We start from the raw sequence: 27071 nt of genomic DNA, 5'->3' as shown, positions 1-27071 counted from the left end.
GAAGGTAACAACCCATCTGGATACAGTGAGGTGCACAGGATCAGAAGGCTTTCCCTGGTCTCTCTCTTCATTGGCTGGCCAGGAGCGCTAGCAGGGGAGCCAAAAAGGGGAGATTCAAGACTGCTCTGTGCAAAACCATTGCACAGAGTAGGTATTTATGACATGTTGCTTTTAAAACAACAAAAGCCTTTAGTGTTACTTTAACCATGTATCTTTAACCAACTTTTACAAAATGGTCAGATGCGTAAAGCTCCTTGAATTAAAATACAAAGCTTGAGCATGCTGTTGCCATCTTACATATCCCAGAAATGGGGGAGCAGCCCAGGGCAGAGCTCCAGTCTTCAGCTACTGAGACCATAACATACCAGCAAGGGCTGAAAGCATCCAAGGTATAGCTGCCAAAATAAGGCAAAAATCAGTATTGTTTATAAAAACAGGGCAATTGTATATTTGATAGAAAGTAATTACACTTACAGCTCTTATTGTAAAGAAGACACACAGCCATAAAAAACTTATAAATGCTGAATAGAGTAGCTGAACCAAGGTCTGATTGGTCAGGCAATACTGCAGGTCATACTTCGAAAAAGACTCCTATAGCCATACTGTCAGCCATATATAAAGAGGTAGATCACTAATGGGAAAGATTGCAGAAACAATAATGGATATAGAGTCAGATCAGGAATGGTGGTCATGTAATTAAATCAAAGAAGTTATCACATACCTCGAAGTATAACTGGCGTGCACAACAGCAGAATGATATTACTCCTGAATGTAGGCTACAGACCTATATATAGGCTACAGGTGGATGCAAATCCAACCAATCAGGGGCGGAGGGCTGGACCTGCCCAACTGACCAGCCAATCCGCCCTCATATTAATTGGAAAAGCCCCCCCCGCCCAGCAGCGGACAGTAAAACCATATCCACCCATAAAGCACACCGTCGGCGTAATGACGTCATGCGCTGCTGGACCGCCAGTGCACTGCAATGGCTCCATCAAGGTGCGGGAGCTGGATAATATAGAATTCGCATATATATTCCCTACGTGGTTGACCAATGGGCTATGCCCAGACTCCGAAGCAAATTCTGCTCTGTTCAACACAAGGGAAAGTAAGGAGAGGTCCATAGAATAGAACTAGTACCATAGCGTAGTACTTGTAGAGCATTTTATTAAAAGCAAAATATTGCACACACATAAATAGAAATGGTACAGTTTGTAAATAAAGTAATCTGATAGAGAAATCCCAAGTATCAGACTGTTTGTGAGATGGTGTCGCACCTCCTGGCTCTGGCCTATGCATTTCATCATAGATGAGATCATCAGGGACAGATTTTTATGCGTCTGGGACTTTCTCTGATGGAGCCTCGAGGTGCATGCAGTGTTGGCTGCTGGATCTTAAAGGGGAGATTTTTAAAAAAATTTTAACATTTGCTTGGCACTTTGTGCTGAGGAACGCATATAAATAGATTGCAAGCAGGAAGTGTTTACATGACATATCTTGTATTACTTCATACACTCTGTTGTCCTTGAGGATTCTTTTGTAGCACTGTTTTTGTCTAGTGCCTAATTTAGGATTTTAGGAGAAGTTGGATAAAAGAAGCAATGCATAATTTCAGTATTCTATCCTATTGCTGTTGTGGTACATCTGTACATTGACACAGTCAACTGTTATCTATTGCCAGGATTTTTTCCCTGTGACTGAAACTGAGGTGTCTTCATACATGGTGTTGCTGAATTTCTGGGTTGTATTATGGTAAAGTGAAATATTAATTTGCTGTATTCTTCTTCAGGAGCAACCTCAGATAAAGAATCACTCATTCACATCTGGCATGAAACTCGAGGCAATAAATCCTAAAGACCCTTCTTGTATTGTTCCTGCAACAGTCACTAAGGTAACAGAAATCTTCTTTCTCCTTCATTAAAGATGATCTCTGGTTCAAACTTTCTATGAGGGGAAAAAATTGAGGTTCTTAAGGCTCAAGAAGGCAGTCCAAAATATGTGCAAGTGTAACAACTGATGCTGATTTGAAGCCAAAAGGTAGTCACACCAAATATTAATTTGATTTAGATTTTTCTTCTGTTCACTCACTTTGCATTTTGTAACTTTATTAACACACACACACACACACACACATATATATATATATATATATATATATATATATATACACACACACACACATTGTGAAGTTTGAGGTTATCTAGTATAGCGCCCACTAGCGAGTAAAGTCCACGCCAGATATTTCCATTGAAGTGCTTTATGGTCCACTTTTATGTAAAGGAAAGTTCACACAAATATCCATAAAGCATAATTTCCCATGCGCAGGGGCTTCACCGCTAACACAAAACCTGAAATATTCAGCCTCCTGGCTCACTTTAGTAACAAAATAATGATATAGCCTCCTGGCCAACACATACCACTGTGCTACTCATGGCTTGCACCTTAGCCCCCTCGTCTGTCTCCCACAGACCATTTCCTTGCCAACACTGTCCACATAGGTAGCAGCCCTTTGCTGCTCTGGCCCTCAGGCTTGAGTCTCTGTTTTTTCCAGCACAGACATGCACCCCTCTGCCTTCTCCCTTGCACACCTGAACTCCTCGGGAGGGTGGAGCCCAGAACAATGGCCATGTCACTATTAATATCCCAGCACACACCTGACCAGTCAGTGTGCTGGTGATTCTGAAAACCTGGACCCAGGACTAGGGATTTCATCCCACCAGGATCTCATAGGAAATCTCCAGAGTTAAGGTCCCATAAATGGGCTTAACAAAACAATGAGGAAACTGAAAAACCTGGAGCCCCCCAACACACACACACACACACACACACACACACACACACACTAAAAAGTCTACACACCCCTGTCAGGTTTCTGTGATGTAAAAAAAATGAGACAAAGATAAATAATTTTAGAACTTTATCCACCTTATAATGTGACCTAAACTATACAACTCAATTGAAAAACAAACTGGAATGTTTTTTTTTTTTGGGGGGGGGGGGGGTGGTAAACGTAAAAAGCTAAAATAATGTGGTTGCATAAGTGTGCACACCCCCTTATAACTGGGGATGTAGCTTCAGAATGTAGTATTCAGAATTAAGAAATCACATTCAAAATCATGTTAAATAGGAGTCAGTACACACTTGCCATCATTTAAAGTGCCTCTGATTAGCCCCAAATAAAGTTCAGCTGTTCTAGTAGGTATTTCCTGACATTTTCTTAGCCGTATCCTACAGCAAAAGCCATGGTCCACAGAGCACTTTCAAAGCATCAGAGGGATCTCATTGTTAAAAGGTATCAGTCAGGAGAAAGGTATAAAAGAGTTTCCAAGGCATTAGATATTCCATGGAACACAGTGAAGTCTTCATCAAGTGGAGAAAATATGGCGCAACAGTGACATTATTAAGAAATGGACATCCCTCCAAAATTGAAGAAAACTGGTCTGGGAGGCTACCAAGAGGCCTACAGCAACATTAAAGGAGCTGCAGGAATATATGGCAAGTACTGGCTGTGTGGTACATGTGACAAAAATCTCCCATATTCTTCATATGTCTGGGATATAGGGTAGAGTGGCAAGACGGAAGCCTTTTCTTACGAAGAAAATCATCCAAGCCCGGCTAATTTTGCAAAAACATATCTGAAAAGCATGTGGGAAAATGTGTTATGTTCTGATGAAACCAATAACACTGTTATGTTTCTGATGAAACCAACAACACTGCACATCACCAAAAGAACACCATACCCACAGTGAAGCATGGCGGCAGCAGCATCATGCTTTAGGGATGCTTTTTTCAGCTGGAACTGGGGCCCTTAGTCAAGGTAGCGGGAAAATGAACAGTTCCAAATACCAGTCAAGATTGGCACAGAACCTTCAGGCTTCTGTTAGAAAGCTGAACATGAAGAGGAACTTCAACTTTCAGCATGACAATGACCCAAAGCATACATCAAAATTAACAAAGGAATGGCTTCACCAGAAGAAAATTAAAGTTTTGGAATTGCCCAGGCAGAGCCCAGACCTGAATCCGATAGAATATCTGTTATCTGAAGAGGGCTGTGCACAGGACATGCCCTCACAATCTGACGGATTTGGAGTGTTTTTGCAAGGAAGAGTGGGCAAATATTGCCAAGTCATGATGTGCCATGCTGATAGACTCATATCCAAAAAGACTGAATTCTGTAATAAAATCAAAAGGTGCTTCAACAAAGTATTAGCTTAAGGGTAATTTTACAGAAGGGCAGCCTTGGACATTAAATGATTTTGGGTTGAACTTGAGGAGAATATCTTCCAACCTCAGAAATTAAGACATATTGGATATAATGTCAAAATGTAAAACACTTTGGCCATTACAAACTAAGAAAACACTTTTTGCTTAGACCAGAGTTCCTCTTCAACAGTCTTCTATCCCAATTGGCCGTTCACACGTGCTGTAGAACTGTTTAATCCAAATCCACTGTCTTGCAGGTTTTTAATGAGCAGTATTTCCTTGTTGAGCTGGATGATCTTCGGTCTCAGGACTCTACTAGTCACCAGTCTATGATCTGCCATAAGAGCTGCTCAGGAATTATTCCTGCCCGTTGGAGTCAGAAGATGGCCTTATCTGTCCGCTCACCTTTAGGTATGTGTATGGAGTTTTGTACTATGTGTATATAGGTACAAAACCAAATGCAAAATAAAAAAGAAAAATTCACCTCAGTCCATGAGGTAAAGCCCCAGGGTGGGGTGACAAAAAGGGGTTATTAATGGCCACATCTATACAGATACAGGATCCTTGTTATAATTGTAGCATTCAAAAAAGATATTGACTAGAACAACAGAGGAAGTCTTCCATAATCCGCAAGTTGGTGGCATTGAAGAGTTGTGGGCAGAAATGCAACCGGCAGGCTGATCAGTGCTATCAACAAACTCACATGATGCCTCAGTGACATCGACTCATTTCGCTTACGTCAAAGCGTAGCTTCGCCATGACACATTGGCGTCACTGAGGCATCACGTGACATCATTTAGCCACGCCTTTCCATCTAACCCCAGCAGTAGCGGAACATCCAAAGGTACCAGCAGCGTTGGAGGGCAGTCTTAATAGCACAGTGACTCCATAGGACTGATGGCCATCCTTTGGTATTCCATTGGAAGATGTTGAAAGTCAGTGAGGTGCAGTAAGAGCAGCATGTATACGTGGACTGTTATTATGAAGGATGATATGGCGTTTTATTAACCCGCACCTCTTAAAAGTCTGATGCAAGGTAGAGATTGAGGTATGGATAAATTTAGCGCCTTATGATCTACGTGCTTGTCCTCCCTGACTGTCTCATCCATTGACCTCAAACACAAACTTTGACTGTGCTTAGTTGCTGTTTGCATCTCATATCCTAAGTCTGTGCTTGCTGTAGGCTTCTCCCTATGTGGAGCATTCTGTGTGATCTTACCTGATTACCTAGTGAATGTCAGATGGAAAGTAAATTGAACCAGCGAAAAAACTATCCACCCGGAAGATTGATCACACAATTGCTGATATTCTCTGGGACATTTTGCTGACTGCTTGCTACTGTGCTGCTTTAGTGCTATGCTTTTAAAAATGCAGCCCTCAAATCTGTGGAGAATATATGCATCAACTTAATGAATCTATAAATGGACTTTATTCAGTATACCATCTGAATATGATACTCTATTGAAAGTGGCACTATCAAGTTATTGAGTTTGTTGATAGCATTGGCCAGCCTACTGCCGTTTGATTTCTGCCCAAAACTCTTCAATGCTACCAACTTGTGGATTATGGAAGACTTACTCTGTTGTTCTAGCCAATATCTTTTTTGAATGCTACAATTATAATAAGGATCCTGTATCTGGATAGATGTGTCACAGGCAGATATTCCATGAGTATAGTCACTGGGGCCATTATGTAACATAACCTTATAGCTAGTAAATCATAGTTACATATGGGTATGTGGCTTTGGTCCACGCTATAATTTTATGTTACATAATTTTCAACTTGACATCCAGACGTCTTAACAGTGTACATTGTTTTTATGTGTATTTTTGTGCACTTTGGTTGAGGTGAACCGAGCAATGTATGTTTATAAGTTAGACATTACTTAATAAATGTTATCTCTTTTTGATATTTTGGAATAAATCATTTTTTTTCCTCATTTTCTAATCCCTGTAAGCCTTATTTGCGATTGATAACCCCTCTTTGTCACCCCTCCCTATATGTGCACATATATAGCAGCCATGTTAAGTATGGTTTGGAAAAGTATACAGTCATTAACCATTTCAATACCGTGCAATTTTACACCTTCCTGCCCAGGCCATTTTTCAGGTTTCAGCGCTCTCACACTTTGAATGACAATTGCGCGGTCATACAACACTGTACCCAAACTAAAATTTTATCATTTTCTTCACACAACTAGAGCTTTCTTTTGGTGGTATTTAATCACCGCTGGGGTTTTTATTTTTTGCTAAATTAACAAAAAAAGACCAAAAATTTTGAAAAAAAAACACATTTTTCTTTGTTTCTGTTATAAAAGTTTACAAATTAATAATTGTTCTTCATAAATTTAGGCCGAGATGTATTCTGCTACATTTCTTTGGTGAAAATAACCCAAATTAGGATGTATTATTTAGTTTGTAGGAAAGTTATAGAGTTCACAAACTATGGTATAGATCTGAATATTGATCAATCCTGAAGTACTGACGGCCAATCTAATTTCTTGAGGTCCAAGAATGTCAGAATAGTACAGATATCCCCAAATGACCCCTTTTTGCAGAGTAGACAGTCCGACGTACTTCATAAGAGGCATGGCGAGTTTTTTGAAGTTGTATTTTTTTTGTCATTTTTTGGAAAATTAAAAAATTAAAAAAATTATTTTCACTATTTTTTTTTTTTTTTACATACTGTCACAGCGTCATCATATAACTGGCATGGCGGTGAACAGGGACACTGACTGGTGACAGTATGAAAAATATTTATATATATATATTTGTTTTTATTTTTTTTTATTTTTTTTTATTTTTAATTTTTTATTAAATTTTTTTTATTTTTTTTAAGATTTCTTTTTCATATTTTACTATGACCAAAGTAGTACAATGTTACCATAGTAACATTGTACTGCTTTGGGGAAGTGATCAGTATTTTTTTTTTTTTTTTTTTACACAATTTGCTTATAGCAAAGAATTACTTTGCTATAAGCAAGCATTTACCTGAATGAAATCGATTCATTCAGCTTTTTTTTTTTTTTTTTTTGTGCTTAGCTGTGATTTGGTCACAGCTAATCACATGACATGTGCATGTGATTAGCTGTGACCATTCACAGCTAGGCACTAGTATACAATGGATGGCATGAATGAAGCCATCCATTGTATACAACTGTCATGTGACCTGCTGTGATTGGTCACAGCAGGTCACATGGTACCAGCAACGGGAGCCGGTACTCGGATCTGTCATCGGCCGTTTCCGAGGTACACGGCCGGTGACAGATCGCGCTGCTGCGCCGCTCTGCATTAGCGCAAACTGCGCATGTGCGGGAGCACGCCAAATGGCGTGCACCCAGAATGCAGCAACACATTTGAAGCCGCCAAACGGCCATTGGCCGGGCGGCAAATGGTTAAAGTGACCTCTCAAACCATGCTATCATATGTGATAATATTGTTTAAGAAACTTTTTTGCCCTCCTGTTTTTGGGGGACAGGTCGTCCTCGCTAGCATGATTGATGACCGTGATTACCGAGTTTGCTTCCTTCTCTGGCTTTTCTATAAACAAGGACAAATCTACTCTCCTCCCAATAGATGCTTTGACACACCCTATGACCCCTGAAGCAGCACAGATAGAAATAGTCAAATCCTTTAAGTATTTGGGAATTCAGATACACCCAAACGTATCCAAATACACGGAGCTGATCCTGAGACTTAAAAAAATTCCAGCAAAAGGCGAACAGCTGGGGAAAACTCCCTTTATCTGTGATAGGGAGATATTTAATCAAAATTATACGGGCCCCCCAATTACTCTACATTCTACATAACGCTCCAACTTGGATTCCTGTTCAGATCTTCAAAAGATTCAACACGGTCTTTCGCTCTTTGATTTGGCAAAAGCGCCCCCCTCTTGCATTAAATTGGAGACTCTACAGGAATCTAAGGCCTTGCAGTTCCAAATCACTTTACTATTTAGTGGCCCAATTGCAGCATTTTACAGCATGGCAGAACAGTACATATACAGACCCTATCAAACCCATTCTTTTGACAGTGACTGCTACTGATGATCTAGTGGAAAGTTTGGAAGCCAGCAGATTTAAAACCTTAGCACAGTTTCCTACTCTTGGTTTAATGGACTAAGTTGGGTGTAAGGCTAAACAGTTCCTCCAATACCAAGAGTTTACCCTATCTACTCGTATTTTTAACAATGTCAACTACTCTGAACTTTACAAGCTAAAAGGTTTTAATCACTGGTCACTGCCGGGGATTAAATACATTACTCAACCATATCGTGGTCAAACACTCAAAGATTTTCAAACTTCAAGAACGGAATGTGGTTTGCTCAATTCCGCCTTCTTTCAATATTTGCAACTTAGACATGCCATTAAGGCTGAAGCAAAAATTTCCCCCGTGGAAATCTTATTCAGCAACTAATACTTTCACCTTCTAAGAAGGGTCAAATATCTTTCCTGTATGGGGCCTTGATACAAAGGGTATCTAAGTCATCTTCCCTTAAATTTTAGAACACATTGGTCTAATGATCTAGGACATATTTCTGCTGAAGAGTGGTCCACAATACTTTCTAATGTCTTGGCTGTATCTGTATCCTTCTCTCAAAAACTAACTCAATTATTTATAATCCATCACACTTATCGTACCTGTGATGGAACGCCTGTCACCCCGATTGTGTGACTCCATCAGAGAACCGCTTCCTCGCTACTGGGACACAGGACCAAGGTATTATAGCAGGGCATTGCACCCAAGACTAGACGAGACTAGCTTAGATGCCAAACTGGAACTCTTTATTGAACAGAAAACTCAGGATTTTATACACTCCAGAAATAGGGCCCATCCCCTCATGAACAATAAAACAAATATTATACTTTAGGATAAACATCACACACTGATTAGATAATGAGGTGAAGCTGACATCAGGTTAATCCTATCATGTAGGCACCTCCAGAAGGATTTGCCAACAAAAAAGGTGACACAACTCCATTAACAATGGGAATGCACACCTAGGAGGCACACAATGGGAGAAGATAGTAAACACATAACACCTTTATAAACAAATTAGAGCAAGAGTCTGCAGCCTGAGGTTGTTTTGCTAAATATATCAACATCATCTTAGATTCTCTGAGTCTAGGAAGGAGGGGGGGTTGAAGAAGTCAATGCTAGTTTGGGCACAGAGACCCCAAATGTGTATCTTGGTTGTCCAGTTCTCAGAGTCTGTGTGTTTTTGAGGAGAGAGGCCAACTTCCCCTCCCTGGAGCTGTGAAGACACGTGAGGAGCTGGACAGAGGCCAGGGACGCTCTGTCCTGTTGCCAGTGCTTCAGCTGGGGACCCCAAATCCTCTGCTCTGGTGAGTGATGGGGAGGGAGAATGACCACCTCCCCTCCTGGAGTGTTGAACTGCTGCTTGGGAGGAAGGACGACCACCTCCACTTCCGGACTGTGGATCTGTCGGTGGGGAGTGTGTGTGTTTTGAGGAGACATGGACTTGAATCCAAAGTAGACTACTCCAATGGTCCCCCTCCCAGGCACAAACCAAAGAATCGAGCCTCCTTCGGTAATGTCACTGATTAATAATATTTTCCCTTTCACTCTTCCGCTAGACCCTAAATTATGTTTACTTGGATGGTTAGATGAGGAGAATTTTGAACCCTCCATGTATACTGCTATACTTTGTCTCTTGTTCATAGCCAGGAAACTTATAGCACAAAAATGGCTGTCTCCGACACCCCCCTCTCAAGCTAATTGAATTAAGGCAGTAAATGATACGCTTTCAAGAGAGAAGTTGGTTTATCAACACAGAGGTAGTTCTGGCAAATTTACAAAACTGTGGGAGTCATGGCTGAGCACACCCAGCTTGTTGTCCTTCCACTTGGTTAAAGATAGAATATTGAATGGAGGTGTGCCTTCAGGCCTTGTATAATGTCATCTTTTCATGCAACCTACAATGGAGCCTCAATCAGACTGTGTGGTCTAATACTAATCTCTACTCACTACTCTACGCGATAGTTACTACTTGGAGGTAACTGAGGCTACTAATTGCAGAGACAAAACTGTAAAGTGTTTGGTTTAGTTGTGTAGCTTTTTTTTTTTTAAATGTCCACAATTTGTCTGAATACTAATACTATACAGATGTTATGTATAATTGTATAACTGGTTTTACGTGCGCTCCACTGTTTTTGTCCTGCGTAACAGTCATTTGAAGGATCACACTGTCAGAATGTGGATTTTCTCTGTTTTTGCTGTACAGTATTTTGGATGTTTTTGGTTTTTTTTTTTTTGTTTTTTTTCTTTTAATGCCGGAACATGTAAAACACTCACGAAACTTGAAACTGGTTTTCAAATAAAAACTGAATAAATCTGATTTAAAAAAGAAACTTTTTAAGATGCCTTAATTGCTATTACCAGTTGACGAATAAGGACCATTAGACTCAATCTGTACCCTTTTCAGAGCATAAGAATTGACATCTGACTCCATACACTTTGACGTCTGTCATATTTGAAGCAGACTTGACAAAAAGATTGGCAAGTGTCTTAAGACAGGTAGTCTGTGGAACTATCACCATAGCAACTTATATGGCTGCTTTTAGGTTGCCATAAAATTATTTATAATTGAAGCATTTACAAACAAATTTACAATTCAATGGATCTCTCAAGTGACTTGTAGGCTTGATATGTTGACGTGTATGGAATATTTGTGGTAGATAAAGGTGATTGTGAAGAATATTTCTACTGATGGAGGATAATACAAGGGCAGGGGCACAGGTTTCTCTGTAATCTCATAACTCTACAGGGCAGTCTAAAATCCCTTTAAGTTAAACTATGAGAAAAATAACAAAATAATGCAGATAGGGGCATCTACACTGTGAACTTTCACAATCCCATGCTTTTAGGCAGGAATGGTAATGTGGTGGTAAGTTTTTATGGTGTGGCTAAGGTCTCTGGTGTGCAATTTATATTATCATATATGGTATTCTGAGACAATTGGGTTATAATGTCACCTACAAAAGGATTTGGAAAACAAAAACAGGGACTTTACCTATCCATTTTTTACTTTTTCTTAAATTTTATTTTTTTCTTCAGTCAACATTTCCCTAGATGCTACTTGAACTAGACTTTTGTGCAGCTATATGGAATGACATATCCTCAGCAATAGCTTTGGAGGCTGTACCTGGACCCTGCTGGACTGGACAATTGGGGGGTCTAGTTTTGAATGCGTCTTTAGGGCACTGGGCTCTGAATTGTGGTGCTTTCCAGACCTGAGTGTACTGTGTTAATTAGCCACAGAGAACTTTCCAGGTTCAGAATAGTGGCACAGCCTTTGGTCTGACCCAGTTTCTGAAGGCTCACTAACACTGACTTGACATCCTGAAATGTTGTCCTCTGTTGTCTTCTGATTTTACTGCAGATATGACCTCTAAAGCCAGACATACAGTGCCTTGAAAGCCTTTCCCCTTCTATGTTGGACAAATGAATTCTGATACAGTGCCTTGAAAAAGTATTCATATCCCTTGCAATTTTGTCATGTTACAACCAAAAACGTAAATGTATTTTATTGGGATTTTATGTGATAGACCAACACAAAGTGGCACGTAATTGTCAAGTGGAAGGAAAATGATAAATGGTTTTCAAATTTTGTACAAATATCTGAAAAGTGTGGCGTGCATTTGTATTCAGCCCCCCTGAGTCAATACTTTGTAGAACCACCTTCACTGCAATTACAGCTTCAAGTCTTTTTGGATATGTCTCTACCAGTTTGCACATCTAGAGAGTGAAATTTTTGCCCATTCTTTAACAATTGCTGTTCACAGACGATCTCCATTCAGTCTGAGTTTCAGCTATTTTGCAAAGTCATGCCACAGATTATCATTTGGATTTAGGTCTTGACTTTGACTGGGCCATTCTAACACATGAATATGCTTTGATCTAAACCATTCCAATGTAGCTCTAGCTATATGTTTAGGATTGTTGTCCTGCTGAAAGGTGAACCTATGCCCCAGTCTCAAGTCTTTTGCATACTTCTAAGATTGCCCTGTATTTGGCTCCATCCATCTTCCCATCAACTCTGACCAGCTTTCCTGTCCCTGCTGAAGAAAAGCATCCCCACAACATGATGCTGCCACCACCATGTTTCACGGTGGGGATGGTATGTTCAGGGTGATGTGTAGTGTTAGTTTTCCGCCACACATAGCGTTTTGTTTTAGGTCAAAAAGTAAAATTTTTTTTCTCATCTGACCAGAGCACCTTCTTCCACATGTTTGCTGTGTCCCCTACATGGCTTTTCACTGCAAACAGGACTTCTTATGATTTTCTTTCAACTATGGCTTTCTTCTTGCCACTCTTCCATAAAGGCCAGATTTGTGGAGTGCACAACTAATAGTTGTCCTGTGGACAGATTCTCCCACCTGAGCTGTGGATCTCTGCAGCTGCTCCAGAGTTACCATGGGCCTCTTGGCTGCTTCTCTGATTAATGCTCTCCTTGCCCGGCCTGTCAGTTTAGGTGGATGGTCTTGTCTTGGTAGGTTTGCAGTTGTGCCCTACTCTTTCCATTTTCAGATGATGGATTGAACAGTGCTTTGTGAGATGTTCAGAGCTTGGGATATTTTTTTTATAACCTAACCCTGCTTTAAACTTCTCCACAACTTTATCCCTGACCTGCCTATTGCGTTCCTTGGCCTTCATGATGCTGTTTGTTCACTAATGTTCTCTAACAAACTTCTTAGGGCTTCACAGAACAGCTTTATTTATACTGGGATTAAATTACACACAGGTGGATTCTTTTTACTAATTAGGGGACTTCTGAAGGCAGTTGGTTCCACTAGCTTTTAGTTAAGTGTATCAGAAAAAAGGGGGCTGAACACAAATTCATGCCACACTTTTCAGATATTTATATGTAAAAAAATTTTTAAAACCATTTATCATTTTCCTTCCACTTCACAATTATGTGACACTTTGTGTTGGTCTATCACACAAAATCCCAATAATATACAATTATGTTTTTGGTTGTAACATGACAAAATGTGGAAAAGTTCAAGGGGTATGAATACTATTTCAAGGCACTGTAAGTCAGGTGCCTAGTTTAGCCATAAACCTTAGACCTTCAAATACCCCAAACCTACTGAGAAATCCATTTCAGAATTAAGTGGTTGGGGGAAGGGGGTGTAAGCCTGGGGGAGATCTGTTATCATTTGTAGAATTCTGGTCAGCCAGCATCTTGGATACCAAAGTACCTAACTTGGTTTCCAGGGGCTACAAACTAGAGTTTTACTCTCAGCCCTCACTTTACTTTATCTTTCAATTTACCCGTGTCTCTAAACAGGCTAGCAGATCTTTTGGATCAAGGGGTTATTGACCTAGTTACAATGTGGAGAGGTTTCAGGTTTCCTACTTCAACCTTTTCACAGTTTCCAAACCAAAAGAGGGCATTAACCTCATCTTGAATCTCAGGGCTCCCAACGTCTTTATTTGGGCCCAAAATGTTGTATACAATCCACCATATTTGCCATAACCTTCCTCCATTCAGGAGATTTTCCATCCTCCCTGGACATCAAGAATGTGTGCTTGCATATATTTATTTTTTGCACATCCAACTTTTTGGGCCTGAAGCTCTTCTAGTTCATGGCCTTATTATTTTGGCCTGTCCTCCACCCCCTGAGTGTTCACCAAAGTGACCATTTACTCACTTTGTTTCACTCCCAGGGCTACCTTTATTGTGGGATATCTTGATATGCTCCTGTTGAGGGAACAGCTGGCACAGGTTCTGGCCGCCAATGTGATGCAAACCATTTAGAACTTGAAAAGGTTTAGTTGGTACCTTAACCTTCAGATAGCAGTGTTAGAGCAGACTCGTCCCTTGGAGTATTTGGGCTTTATCCTACATGCAGGTCAAGCCAAAGTTTTCTTCCCCAAGAGAGACTTCTAAATCTCTGCTGCCAGATTCATGTCCAGAAGTCGCCCGACTCTTTACTTTTACATGAAACTTCTGGGTTGAAGGTAGCCTCCATCATAGCCGTACTATATGCCTAATTTCACTCCAAACTTCATAGTACATCTCAACAAACTGTCATCATCAGACAAATTGATTCAATCTCTAGACAAGCTGATTCATTTAATATCAAGATCCAGGTTGTCTCTGGCCTGGTGGTTTAGGAATTCAGGTCTGGAGTTTTGAAAACCCTTCCTTCTGATATCTTGAAAGATTCCCACTATGGATACCAGACTGATGGTATAGGGAGGAGTCATAAACGGTGTAAGGACAAAATTCTGTCTCCTGGTCAACATTTTTGAGCTCCAAGCAATCTGGTTGTTCCTATGACATTGGACTTTCTGGCTTGAAATTCGTTTGATCCGAATTAGATAACAAAATAAATATTTTCATGGCAAGAGAAGTAGAAAGAATTCTTTATGTTCCAGCCTTATCTCTTTTAACATCCCAGGGGTGGACAATTGGCAGGCAGATTTCTTCAGCTATAAGAATCTGGACCCCAGGGAATGGGCCCTACACCCGGATGTGTTCTGGATCCAGGGGAATGGGACCTACACACAGATGTGTTTTCATGACCTGTGTCACAGATGGGCAGCACCCTATGTGGATCTTCTGGCCTCCAAGTTTAATAACATGTTGAACAGTTTTCTCTCCAGGTACTCAGAACTTCTAAAGGAAGCAGTGGTTGTTCTGGTAACTCCTGGTATCAGTACAGTCTGATCTACTAATTTTCTACCCTGAAACTCCTTCCTCCTCTGCTCCACAGGATTGAGATAGAGGGCCTTCCAGTGACTTTCATAGCTCTAGATTGCCCAGAGACCGATATGGTACTCCCAGTCTGATCAGACCACTGGCAGTTGCTTTGTGAGCTCTCCCAGGCCATCAAAATGTTCTGTCTTTCGATGCTTGACAACATATATTTCCAGGGCATGCTGCCAGTAGCATATTGTTAAATCTTCATGATATGCATACAATGACTGACTCCTCTGAAGAAGTTTTGATGTTGAAGTTAAATTCTTGCTAATGCGAGAAAAGGCCTGTTCTCAAGGCTGAATCTGAAAAGATGCCTTCTCTTTCTGTATGTGATGCTGAACTATATTTTCTTATGGCGTTTGAAAACTTTCTAATAAAAAATAAATTAAAACTAACAAATCTTCTGTTCCAAGGACAAGTTTACTATCCATCTTCACAGTCACTTGCTTTAACGGCATGGCTGTTGGAGCTCAGGACTCAAGGTACAGCCTTTCTGAAACCGTGATTCCCACAATATTAAAAGCTAGGAAGTCTTTTCTGCAAGGTTTACCATCGCACTTGGAAGGCACACTTTGCCTGGTGCAAGGAAAGAATCTTTCATCCCAGGAAGTACCCAGTGGGCTAAAAGCCTTTTTTGATCAGGCCTGGATCAGCATTGGTCCTGAGTACTGTGAAGGGTCAAATTTAGTGACTGCAATCTTGTTCCAAAGACTGTTCGTCTCCTATTCTCGTTTTTATTTAAATCCGGTAGATTTTTTTCAGTTTTTTAGTATGCATAAAGTACAATACAGAGCACACAACATAAATAAAACAAAAATAAAGTACAGGCTGTTCCATACAGAGACCAACTGAATTCAGAACTAAGCATGACCAAGCTAGACATGACAAATATGTTATATGTATCAAACTGTCAATCAAAAATCAAAGGTGTACAGCATAAAAGATAGTTACTTGTGAACACCATTCCTCAGTCTCCTATTCTTTAAACCTTATGAACAGGGTGTTTCTCATGTAGTCTTTACTGTACAATCATTTGTGACTCTGGCATTGAAATTTGGTTCTTGCGGCACTTTAGAAACTAATTTGTGCATCTATCAGAGATATCACCTTTCCACCTTTACTCACAAGGTCGATCTCCTTGTTCCCATCACCTCTGTAAGGAGTGTGTGTGATCTGGTGGCCTTGTTCCTCTAAAAACAAAATTTGTCTTACAATGCGACAATGTGCCCAGAGCCTTCTCTCTTCCAAAAATGCCTTTCACCTTACATATTATGACCTTGTTCTTCCATCCCGCTATCTGTTTTCAGTGCTTTAAAAGGAGATTTCATTTTGTCTCTGTTTAATTTGTGCTGTGCATGCTTACCTAAACCCTGTCATACATGGACCAAATTTGCCCAGCTCTGCAGAGACTGGGTGAATTTCAACCCATGTATGGGCAAGGTGGGTGCACAGAAGTTTATCTACCGGTTGACTTCTGTAGAGCTGCCCTGTTGGAAAATTTCTGCTCGATCAGCACCGCTGGTTTCAGCCGGCAGCACTGATCAGCCTATTCTGATGGTGGGGAAAGTCTCCCTGCTGTCAGAATACAAAAGTTCAGCAGGGAGAATTCCCCCATCCACACATTCGAGGAGTCATTGTTTTTTCATTAAACCTGCTGGTTGGATGAAACAAAAAGAATGGTCTATGGGCTGTCTAATCAACGCTGTCAAGTCGCTGCTTGCATTAGAAAGTCTGACTCTTTGTCAATACTGATTGTTCCCATGGTGGCTCAGACAGATCATAATCCAAGCATATGGTCTTAAAGCAGAGCTCTGTCCAAAAGGGGAAGTTCCGCTTTAAAGACTGGTCCCCCACTTCCCATTAAGGATTGGCACCTTTGGGGAGCGGGTACCCGAAATTGACAGGTACACTCACCCACTTCGTCTAGGCAATCAGAAGCGGAAGTTGTCCTCCTACCCTCCCTCCCCGTAGTCTTCTGGGACACTTAACAAGGCCATTCAGGAAGCGCAGTGCTACTCGCGCATGCGCAGTGGGCACCTGGCTGTGAAGCTGCAATCTGTCACAGCTGGGTGCCCACACTGCAGGTGAGTGGCTGTTTTTTTTTTTTTTTTTTACAGCTGCTGACTTATTTTTTTACAGTGCGACTGGAAGTCGGCTTTAAGGATTGGGTTCCACCCTCTCCTGTCAAGGCACACACTACTAGATCTGAAAATGTTTGTTGGGTTTTTGGTACCAGGCAACTGTTTCTCAGGTTTCTAAGCCTTCCACCTGGTCCTCCATTCTCTAAGTTCTACCAGGTAGATGTTCAAGTATCAATTATTATTATTAATATACAGGATTTATATAGCGCCAACAGTTTGCTCAGCACTTTACAATATAACGGGAGACAATACAGCAACAATACAGTTCAATACAAGAGGGATAGGAGGGCCTTGCTCCTTGGAGCTTACAATCTAGCCATTGATGCCGTAAGGACATTCAAGCAGCTATTTCAGTTGCATGTAGCCCCAGTTCTGTTTTTGTTGTGTATCAGTATATTTTACTGTTGCCCAGCCCTTAGTTGCACTGCTTCTGGACATCCCAATCATCTGTGAATTCTGTGTCCCTCAATGAAAGCAGAAGAAAGTCTATGATCCTATTCTTAAAATTGCTTTTTGCAAAACTGAGGCATGCTGTAAGTAGGAGGGTTGATACAGGGCTGGTCACTGTTTTTTGTTTGTCATCCTCCTGCTGCAGTATAACCCAATTATCTCTGAATCTTGTGTCTCCAAGAGAAGTATTTTATGGTGAGCACAAAAATTCTATATCTTTTTTGTTCATAGACCATGGGAAATATGCCACTACCTTCAGAAGAAAGGACACTCTCAAAAGCTTTGATGGATCTGCCCTCCTTTATTTTTTTTTTATTTCAGGTACTTGTATAGTGCCGTCAATTTACGCAGCTCTTTGCATATATATATTGTACATTCACATCAGTTCCTAACCCTATTTTTCACCAGATTTATTTTACCGCCTGTGTCAGAAACTTCTAACAGCTTATTGTCCCTTTTTGCCCTCTATTTTATCATGTGTATTTCTTGTGTTTTTCCTTGTAAAGCGCTTTGAGAAGCTATCTTTAAAAGCTATATATAAAATAAAGTCTATTATTATTGCCTTTATGATTCACTAGCTGTTTCTAGATTACCTTTGAGTATACTTTGGAAACCAAACTCTGCAGTAGCAACGAGTGTAGTTAGCCGCAGGGTGCTATACGGGTCCAGGGCCTTAGCCAATTCCTATGGCACCCAGACCCTGAAAACCCATTTGGGGGTATGCCCACTGAGACAGGTGAAGCTTGGACCCTGAGATAAGACAGGGTTTCCCTGTACCCTTAAACATACTGATTCCTGGTTATACATGTCTTGATGGATCTGTAGTATATATGACATCCGTAATCTACAGTGCATGTACACAAGCAGTTCAGAGGGCACAGGTTATGGAAGGAGGGGGAGAATCCCACTGTTGGTTTTACCTAACTTTTATTGCCTCGCTTGTTGACTTTATACTGTAGGTAATGGTATTATAACGTGTTTCTCTTTTACATTTGCCGGTCTTTTTTTTTCACCCCCACTACCAGAAGTTCCCCTCCAGCTAATAATGTAGTGCTTACAAGACTCCTGGCTGTACACTTCTGGTCGCCATTTTCTGCTGGCAATGCATGCTGATCCTTTGTTGTCTCATCTGTTGCTGAATACCTCAGAGACACAGCCATTAGAACTCAGTTGCAATTCCTTATACTGGACACACTGATCCCCCTCAATCCATGCTCATTCTGTGACTACCCTGCAGGTAAAGACCCTCACTTGGCAATCATGGATCACAGGTGCCTGGGAGTGGGAAGATATGGGACAGTGGTGAGTCTGCTGCAGATGCTGAGGAAACTCCAGGATCCTCTCAGGCTGATACCAGTTCCTCTGTTTCAGAGCAAGGTCTAACACCACTCCATCCCCCTGACTCAGGCTCCCTCACAGACACACACACACTATGTGATCAGTCTGACTAAAGTGGAATTCTCTAGCACTGTGACTGATGTACTCCAGTGGTTATTGCCACTTCTGGAATCAGTGGGGGCTATGAACCATGAACTAATTTCTGTATCTTCTATCCACTAACCGATTATGTTCATGGGCCACAACCAGAATTGTTTAGCACACTTACAGTGGCAGAATACAAGGGGGTGGGGGTGCTGAAATGTTAGAGGATTGCCACAATCTCAAAAAATTACTCCTTTTAGCTTTTTGCCATATGCTGTCTACTGTGGACCCATTGACTGTGCATCACTAGATGTATCGACACCTTATGGACCTGGCCAATTTTTGCACTGAATGATCAATCTATTATTTCTAAAGAAGCTAATGGATTTAGTGGATGGGCTTTAGAGATTCTTTTGAAGTCCTCCTTTGCTCTGGCCTTGCCCCACAGCCAACCATATCCACATTATCATTTGTCCAGGCTTTGGCAAACTGGGCTGGAGAAATTAAAGTGATCTATAATTTTATTTTTTTTTAAATAACAAACAGGTTTATACTTTTCTGCTCTGTGCAATGGAAATGCACAGAGGTGCCATGAACCTCCTCTTCTTGGGTCCCCCACCGGCGCTTCTGCCTTCTCCTTTTCTTGGTGTGCCACCATAGGAGGCCGCTTCCTATCATGGCACACCTACATGCTCGATCCTGAGCCCCATTGACAATCGATTGAGGCTCAGCCCTGCCCCCCACTCCCTTGTCACAGGATTTGACTGAGAGCAGCAGGAATCAATGAATCCCGCTGCTCTCAGTCAAGTCTGTGAGTGGGGAGAAGAGGGGAGAGCCACTGCAGATGTAACTGTGCTGGATCGAGTGAGGGCTTAGGTAAGTATCGAAGGTGTGAGGGGGCAATTATGTTGCCTAAACATTTTTTACCTTAATGCAAGGAATGTATTAAGGTAAAAAATGTTTAGGTGTTACAACCACTTTAATAATGAGCTTTCTCCAGATGTTGATAATCCCAATTTTTCATGAAGATTGCAGCTCTTACCTTCAGCCTTTCTATTCTGTGTAGACATCATGAAGAATGTGATGCATCAGATCTTCAGAATGTCCTTACTTTCTTTGCATATAAGGAGAATCTTATGGCTTAAATCTTGCGTGTTTGAGCTGGTTGGGGGGAGGTGCTTTTTTGATGGTGAGCTTTTCTTTGGGAGCTCCCTTGATAAATACATTGAGACAGCTACTGAGCAAAGGGGGGAACCTACACTATTATCCATGATCACAATTCCAAATAGAATGTACATCCTCTGCATTACATATAAGATCTATTCACCCCCTCAAGGCATTGCCATCTACTATGGGTCCTTATGGTTATGGCATACAGTCCATAAAAAAAGCACACATTACAAACAGAAAATATTTTTTTCTTTTTACCATGCTTTATGGTGGTGAATTATTGGGTTATTTGTCACTCCTTGATCAATCCCAGGGTGTTTGGAGACTTGCTACAACAAGACTTCTGAGCCTGAATACTTGTATCATATGCCTGACTGCTGATGCTCACAATACTCCCTTGTAACTGAACCTGCATCTTTATCGGGTTTTCCTACTGGCATTTCATCTGAGTACCCAGGACTGTTCCTGACATCCTGAATCAGAATGATGTTCTTGTCTTTTTCTGGTCTTGTGTTTAGGAAAATGTTGTTGGCACTCTTTGGCTGCCCCCGTTAAAACGAATTCTCACTTTATGCTGGTTGTCCTCTTGAAACAGCTCAGGTGTGGTTTTTTTACACTCACATCACTGGTTCATCTTTCCCTCTACCTGGAGAGGTTAGTTATACAACCTAAAGCCCCTGCTACTCCATATTATCATGGCATATACCTTCCTGACTTTCAGCCCATAGGCTGTATCCCAAGTTTTGATGTGCCCTTCCCTACCTTTTCCAAGGATGCGGATAATAAACCACCTGGCTGAAGGATAAAGAGGCTATTCTGCTCTTACCTTCCCAAGACCTTGACCTTGGTTCCAGTTAACTTAATTTGCTGACTCTGTATTAGAAAGGGTCCCAACCCCCCTGTTCCCAGAGCTTCTTTCAGATGTGTGTCTTACCTCCTGCGCCTGCGGTCTAGAGAGTTTTCAGCACTTGCCTGCCTTGCTCAGTGCTCATTTTCAGCTTATGTCTTCCACAAACTTGCTTAGGGATTTCCTATTATCCTTATTTCCCAGATATTCCCCAGTTAGGTGCATCCCAACCATTGAGTTGGATGCTCTCCTCCAGCTACCACGCTGTTCCAGTGACAAGCTTACCGCAGATGACGGCTTCTCACCCTGAAGACCACCCTACCTATCCACCATGGTTTTTATACCTATATTTAATTTATTCATGTGAGTGTTCCTACACATATACTTTCAATAAAGAGCCATATTGCACTTAGAGGCGCTTCTCTCCTCTCATCTACAGAGTCTGCTACAGCCTATTCTGAAGCTTTGCCCTCAGTGCTACACGGACCACCATTACTAGACTACTATAAGCTCTCAGCAGTGATTGCGCTGATACACCTCCATCTTACCTTCTAATAGAGAACTTGATTCTGGAGTTTGTTCCTCATCCTGCACATCCTCCAGTCTGACACTGCTTACAGTTTAGTACTTACTTTCATGTGGGTCTTGGATTGATTTTGTTTACCCTTTTGCTATCTACTTTGCACTTCCATGGCACTTTCTGTTAGAGGTGTCTCTCCTTTGTCGCCTGCTGTGACCTTTTGTATCTCTCTGGGACTTGTGCAGGGCCTCTTGATAAATAGAACCCTCCATTTCTGTTCTATCGAACTATTCCTTCCATGTGTTCCATATAAAAATGTAACCACCTTCTCTGCATTATCCCTGACAACAATAGTTTTGCCGTGGCTCTCCCTTTTTTTCTTTTTCTGTGTGAGGATGGGTAACATGGAAACCAGTTCTCCTTGGTGTTCCTGTTATCGACTTTATAGGAATTTCAATTCTTCCTTCCAATGCCCTGTTAGAGGGCACAACATATTTTTTCTCCTCTTAGGGAATGGGGTCAGGTATTGCATCAACAGCTACTCGGTATGTCTTCCCTTGGTACACGACCCCTCTTCTCATTGTTTCTTTTCAGGGTTGTCCCTCCATTGAATTCCCACCTGCCCTTCCACCCGACTGGGTAGTCATTTTACCTTTTCATAGGGCTTCTGCCCATCTTTCCCTGCCTAAGCCCATTCTCTTGTTAAGGTCGGGTCCTTGGGCACTATATACAGTGTGTAACATCTGTCCTCACTTGTGTGGAGCCATGACCTAATCTTTAGTTAACATTTTATTTCAAACCCATTAGTTTGCCAGGTCGCTGTTTGAGCCTCTGCTTCTGCTTCCTTTAGCTACAAGGTGTTTTTTGTGTTAAAGTATGTGTAAACCCTCAACCCATTCAGTTTAAAATAGAAATGAAAGGCAAAACATTTGTGTATAGATGGAAACAAAGTATAAAATTTTTCCCTTTTTTTTTATAAATGATTACATTCCCTCTGTTCTCAGCAGCATAAGAGCTAGGGGAAGAAAACAGCAGTACACTGAACATCCCAGTGAAAGGCTGTGCAGGAAGGATATGTGGCAGAGCACGTCTCATCATTGGAGGTGAACAGGCTGGGTTCCCAGCACAGTTAAGAGAACTGACCACGATGTGCTCTCCTGCTTAGTGTGGTCTGTTTTTGATAGGAAAGCAGAGGGACTGACAGGAACACCAGGCATTTCACACAAAGGAAGCAATACAAAGAGAACAGGATACCTTTTCTTACAAGTACATGGTACAGCAGGCACATATCAGGAATTTTTCCTGTTCGGTTTACGTACTCTGTTTGAATCAGATTCCCTTTCTTGTCTTTTTCCTGTGGGTTCTTGCTGCTGTGTTTAGCTGGTTTGTAGCCCCCTTCTCATTTATGCTTGGGGAAGTCCCATGGACTATGAATTGATTGCTGTACTGTAAGATAAAAATAGGAATTTTGACGTATTTGTAAATTTCATATTTTGGAGTACAGTACTAAGATCCCCCCCTCGTTTCCTGTACTCTTCTCATTGTTAACAAATAGAGCCTCGTGGAGTGGGTGGGGTTATATGGATACAGTGATGGGGGGGGCAAACCCAGAAAAGATTTTGCCAGTGTTCAATCTTAAGATGGGGGCATAAAACCTATGGTGGATCAATGCCTTTATCCTGTACTGTACTACCAGATATGGGATTTACAGGTACTTTGAAATTCAGATTTTTGGCTTTCATTCTCCGTTCTACCATTGGCAAATGAAAACAATCTAAGTGCAATGGGAAGTTGCAGTTATATTTGTCCTAGATATGTTAGAACCGTGGAGATGCTAGAACCAAAGTCCCGTGAAGATTATTTCTTTCAATATTTTTAGTAACACAATGTAATCCCTGCCTCTTTTAGTTACACCCAGTAATTGGCACCATTAACAATTTAAAAAAATTCAGTTGCAGTACCACCTGCAAAGATTGCAGACTGTCTGTACTGATATGATGGTACTTTATGGACACAGCTGAAAATGTAAACTGCTGAAAAATGGACCCTGATTTTCCCTACATTTGAGTTGCAAAATGCGAGGACAGTTCTATGTTACTACATGATGTTCAGAATCCTGTGTTGGGTACTGGTTTACAAGCTAATCCCTTTAGGAGATATGGCTATCATTCTATCAAAGCCCTCCAGGTAAATCAGTGCATCTCCCTCTCATGATGATAAACACAGACATGCAAGAATCTTTTTTTATGGAGTAGCATCCAATTTGTCATGGTAATGGCAGTATTGTCTTATTTCATTGTGTCAGTTCTGTATTTGTAGCATACAGATTAGCATTCCTTTAGAAGCCTTCATTTCATTTAATCTACACACAATGTTCTCAAGCTAGCTATACAATTCTTGTATTAAGCAACATGCCTTACACTGTCACTCATCATTTTCTTTCCACAGGATACTCGGAACAGGCTTTTGACTGGGATGAATATCTGACTCATTGCAATGCTCATGCTGCTCCTGACAGTTGCTTCCCTGAGGTGAGTATTTCATCCCTGCAGCTTGCTCTGTGTTAATAATTAGCTGGACTCCCTGACATTCTGGTATGCTAAGCTATATGAGCTAAGAGATTTATTGACATGCAGTTTGGTTTGGAAGCAGAAAGAAAATACAAGGTATATGCACAGTCGCTAGTAGCATGATTTGTCATCTCTTTAGAAAATAAATCTGTAATCTATTTATAATGATGATAATAATAATGTGAAACACAAGGTGTTAGCATTTTGTACACAGATCTCATTTTATTTAAAAGAAACCTGTGTGAGAAATAGGGGGTTTGCCATTGCCGAAGGCTAGTTGCCTGTCTCTCTTTGGCTTTATTAGTTTGTTAAGTTTATTCGTTTTTGAATGACTGACTTGGATTGAGCATGCAACAAGTGAAGTCAAAATTCCTGATTGCTTCGGGCCAGAGACTTAAAGTTTTAAAGGCAGAGATAGCCAGGTGGATGGCGTTTTCAGGAAGGCGGTTATATGTTTATCAATTTTGTGCAATGCATGAGGACTATAAGAAGTGCACAAACTTATTTAACCCTAAGTTCATACATAAACATTTTTACTATTCATTTTGTTGATTTTTTTTGTAAAAAAACCTGTCCTGCTTTGTATCAAAAACATGATTATAGTGTAATTATAAATGTGACAAATCACAAAATAGTAGTTTGTATCTACATTTACACTTGTTTTTGCATGTAATCTTTTATTTATAGTAAGATTTTTCAAAACATTTTGCATAAGTAACCACACAATACACAAAAATAGTGCAGCAAAGACAATATACAGCTGAAAATAATCAAAAGTTTACAGAAGAGTCATTGCGAACAAAGACAAAGGTGCAAGGCACTTTATGGACCAAAGCTTAACCAAAATGATAAGCACAGCAAAAGTAAACATATGACAACATACAAAAGGGTGGTGTGTAAGGTTTTTTTCTTGTTTGTTTAGTGTAAAAAAAAATGTATATGGAAAAATATTGTTGTATACTGTGAAATAATGTATGTTAATTAAAATTGATATATAATATAGAAAAAAAAGAGATTGGTGAGTCCAAAAGAGCTAATGCAGACAAGAAAGGCGGGAGCCAGTCAGCTAAGAAAAAGCCATCATCTCGGTAGTAGTTACACTTGATTTAAAAACTAAAACTAAAAATATTTAATTTTATTGTATTTTTTTCTTTAGGCTGCAAAATAAAGATTTAATAAAAATTTCAGTATCATAAAAAAGCCAAACTGATTTCTGAATTAATTTGCTCTGCACCATAAGGGAGAGAAGTGTAGATGTAAACTTAAAATAAAACCTAAAACTGACCCCAAAGCATTTTAGTTTCCTTTTCTCGTTTCATAGTGAGGACTAGAAAGAATACCCTCTGGTGCCCTCTAGCGATCAGTTGTATTATATTCCTAATATTTTGTTACCTAAGGAATTCTTTCACACTAATGGAGGAAAGTTTTTTTTACTGTGTCTGTGTAACTGTTGCATTACCTTACATTGAAAAGTAAAATGTATTATATAAGCTTAGTTAGACTGGTTCATCTAGGGTTAGCTGGATGCTCGTCATGTTTAATTCTTCTAGTTCAGTACTGAGACACCTTTGGGAATGTTGTTTAAAAGTGTCCTGTAGCCAAAATAAGTATCTGATAAATATTAATTAAGGACTTGAAATTTTAAAGCGAAATTAATTTGAATCTGATTATCTTGTATTCCCTGTTGAATAATTGTAGTATCACAGTATTCCAGCATAAATAGAATATCAGTGCAGTTTTACTTCTTGCCAAGACAATTAGTAGACACTGAACAGCAAAGTGAATCCTATGCATTGGGGTCCAAGCAAATGGTAGAATCTTCCAATTAATTGTTAATAGATGGAAAGTATAAATATTTACTGTCTCATCCCGATGGGGTTACATAAGGGAATGACACTTCTGCCCCCACCGTAGACAACAGCAGTGCAAAATATTATACTACTACACAATGATAGATGGCCACTGTATTTTGCTGCTGTGCCACATTAGATAATTTCACCAGTAACTGACTTCAGACTTTCATCTATTTTTTTTTCTATATGGTGTTACAAATAATAAAAACAAAGCTAAAGAAATGAAAGCAGTCTCTTAATTTATTGACAGTAGAACTGTCATCACAAGATTTTCACCTAGACATTTTTTTCATCTGCTCAGCCCCAGAGTGATCATGTCTTTCAAGAGAGGATGAAGCTAGAGGCAGTCAATCCCTTCAATCCCCAGGATGTCTGTGTAGCTACCATAACCAAGGTCACTGGCCCTTACATCTGGCTTAAACTTGAAGGTCTGTAAAAATGTTTTTCATTTAACACATATGCTACTGTGAAGTTACCTGTATTGAATATTGGCTTTTGTAATGCCTTTTTTGGGAACTGACCTGGGTCAAGTCTTAGAAGTATAGGGTGATTTGGGCTGAAACGGTAATAATTGGTCTGAGTTTACCAATGGAAGTAGCAGCCCTAACACATCAAATTGGGTTAGAGAAAGACAGGTTACAAATGAGAGTTGGCTGAAGCATGAGGAGAGAATCCAGTCCCCAAATTTTATCAAAGTGCTGGGTGACCTCTGTTTGCATATGTTAACTTGCAGAGTGAGAGAACAGAGTTAATCTGACATATCCCCATGGAGATCAGTGGAGGATAAGAGGCCTTCCAGTTAAGGAAGATACACTTTTTTGCTATAAAATGTTAAGGAGATCCTGAAAGAGGCCTAAAAGGCATGTTTCCAGTGACAGGATTTTTGGTAGGCTAAATTAGTTACAGCACCAATAAATAAGGGGATCCAATGCTAAAAGTTGAAAATAGAGCAGCATTCCTGGGAAAAAAGTCCTATTCCTGGCAGCCCTTAAGCAGGACTGATGAGCATGTAAACCTAAATCGTATAGTTTTACTAGAGCATAATAACTCTGATGAAGCCATTTAAGTTTTTTTTCCCTGACTTAGCTGGGATAAGGGTGGACATGTCTGCCTCCTCAAACTCCTGTCAATTTAACCTCTGTCTCGGTATAAGGTGTGCGGCTC

The 27071-nt window shown here is 40.5% G+C and overlaps 1 protein-coding gene across 1 annotated transcript in view; it reads left to right on the top strand.

Moving 5' to 3' along the window:
* Window positions 1-27071, top strand: part of SFMBT1 (Scm like with four mbt domains 1) — a 177287-nt gene that overhangs the window by 106638 nt on the left and 43578 nt on the right. Inside the window, exons 8-11 of the mRNA XM_089681958.1 lie at window positions 1790-1891; window positions 4461-4614; window positions 23933-24015; window positions 26209-26335. Of these exons, the coding sequence (XP_089538084.1) occupies window positions 1790-1891; window positions 4461-4614; window positions 23933-24015; window positions 26209-26335 (466 nt within the window). The remainder of the gene's footprint in view (window positions 1-1789; window positions 1892-4460; window positions 4615-23932; window positions 24016-26208; window positions 26336-27071) is intronic.

Source organism: Staurois parvus, unplaced genomic scaffold (assembly GCF_062004578.1).
Source record: "Staurois parvus isolate SC_StPar_1 unplaced genomic scaffold, SC_StPar_1.0 ptg000282l, whole genome shotgun sequence".
In the NCBI taxonomy this organism is placed as follows: domain Eukaryota; kingdom Metazoa; phylum Chordata; class Amphibia; order Anura; family Ranidae; genus Staurois; species Staurois parvus.
This window is presented reverse-complemented; position numbering and strand designations above follow the sequence as displayed.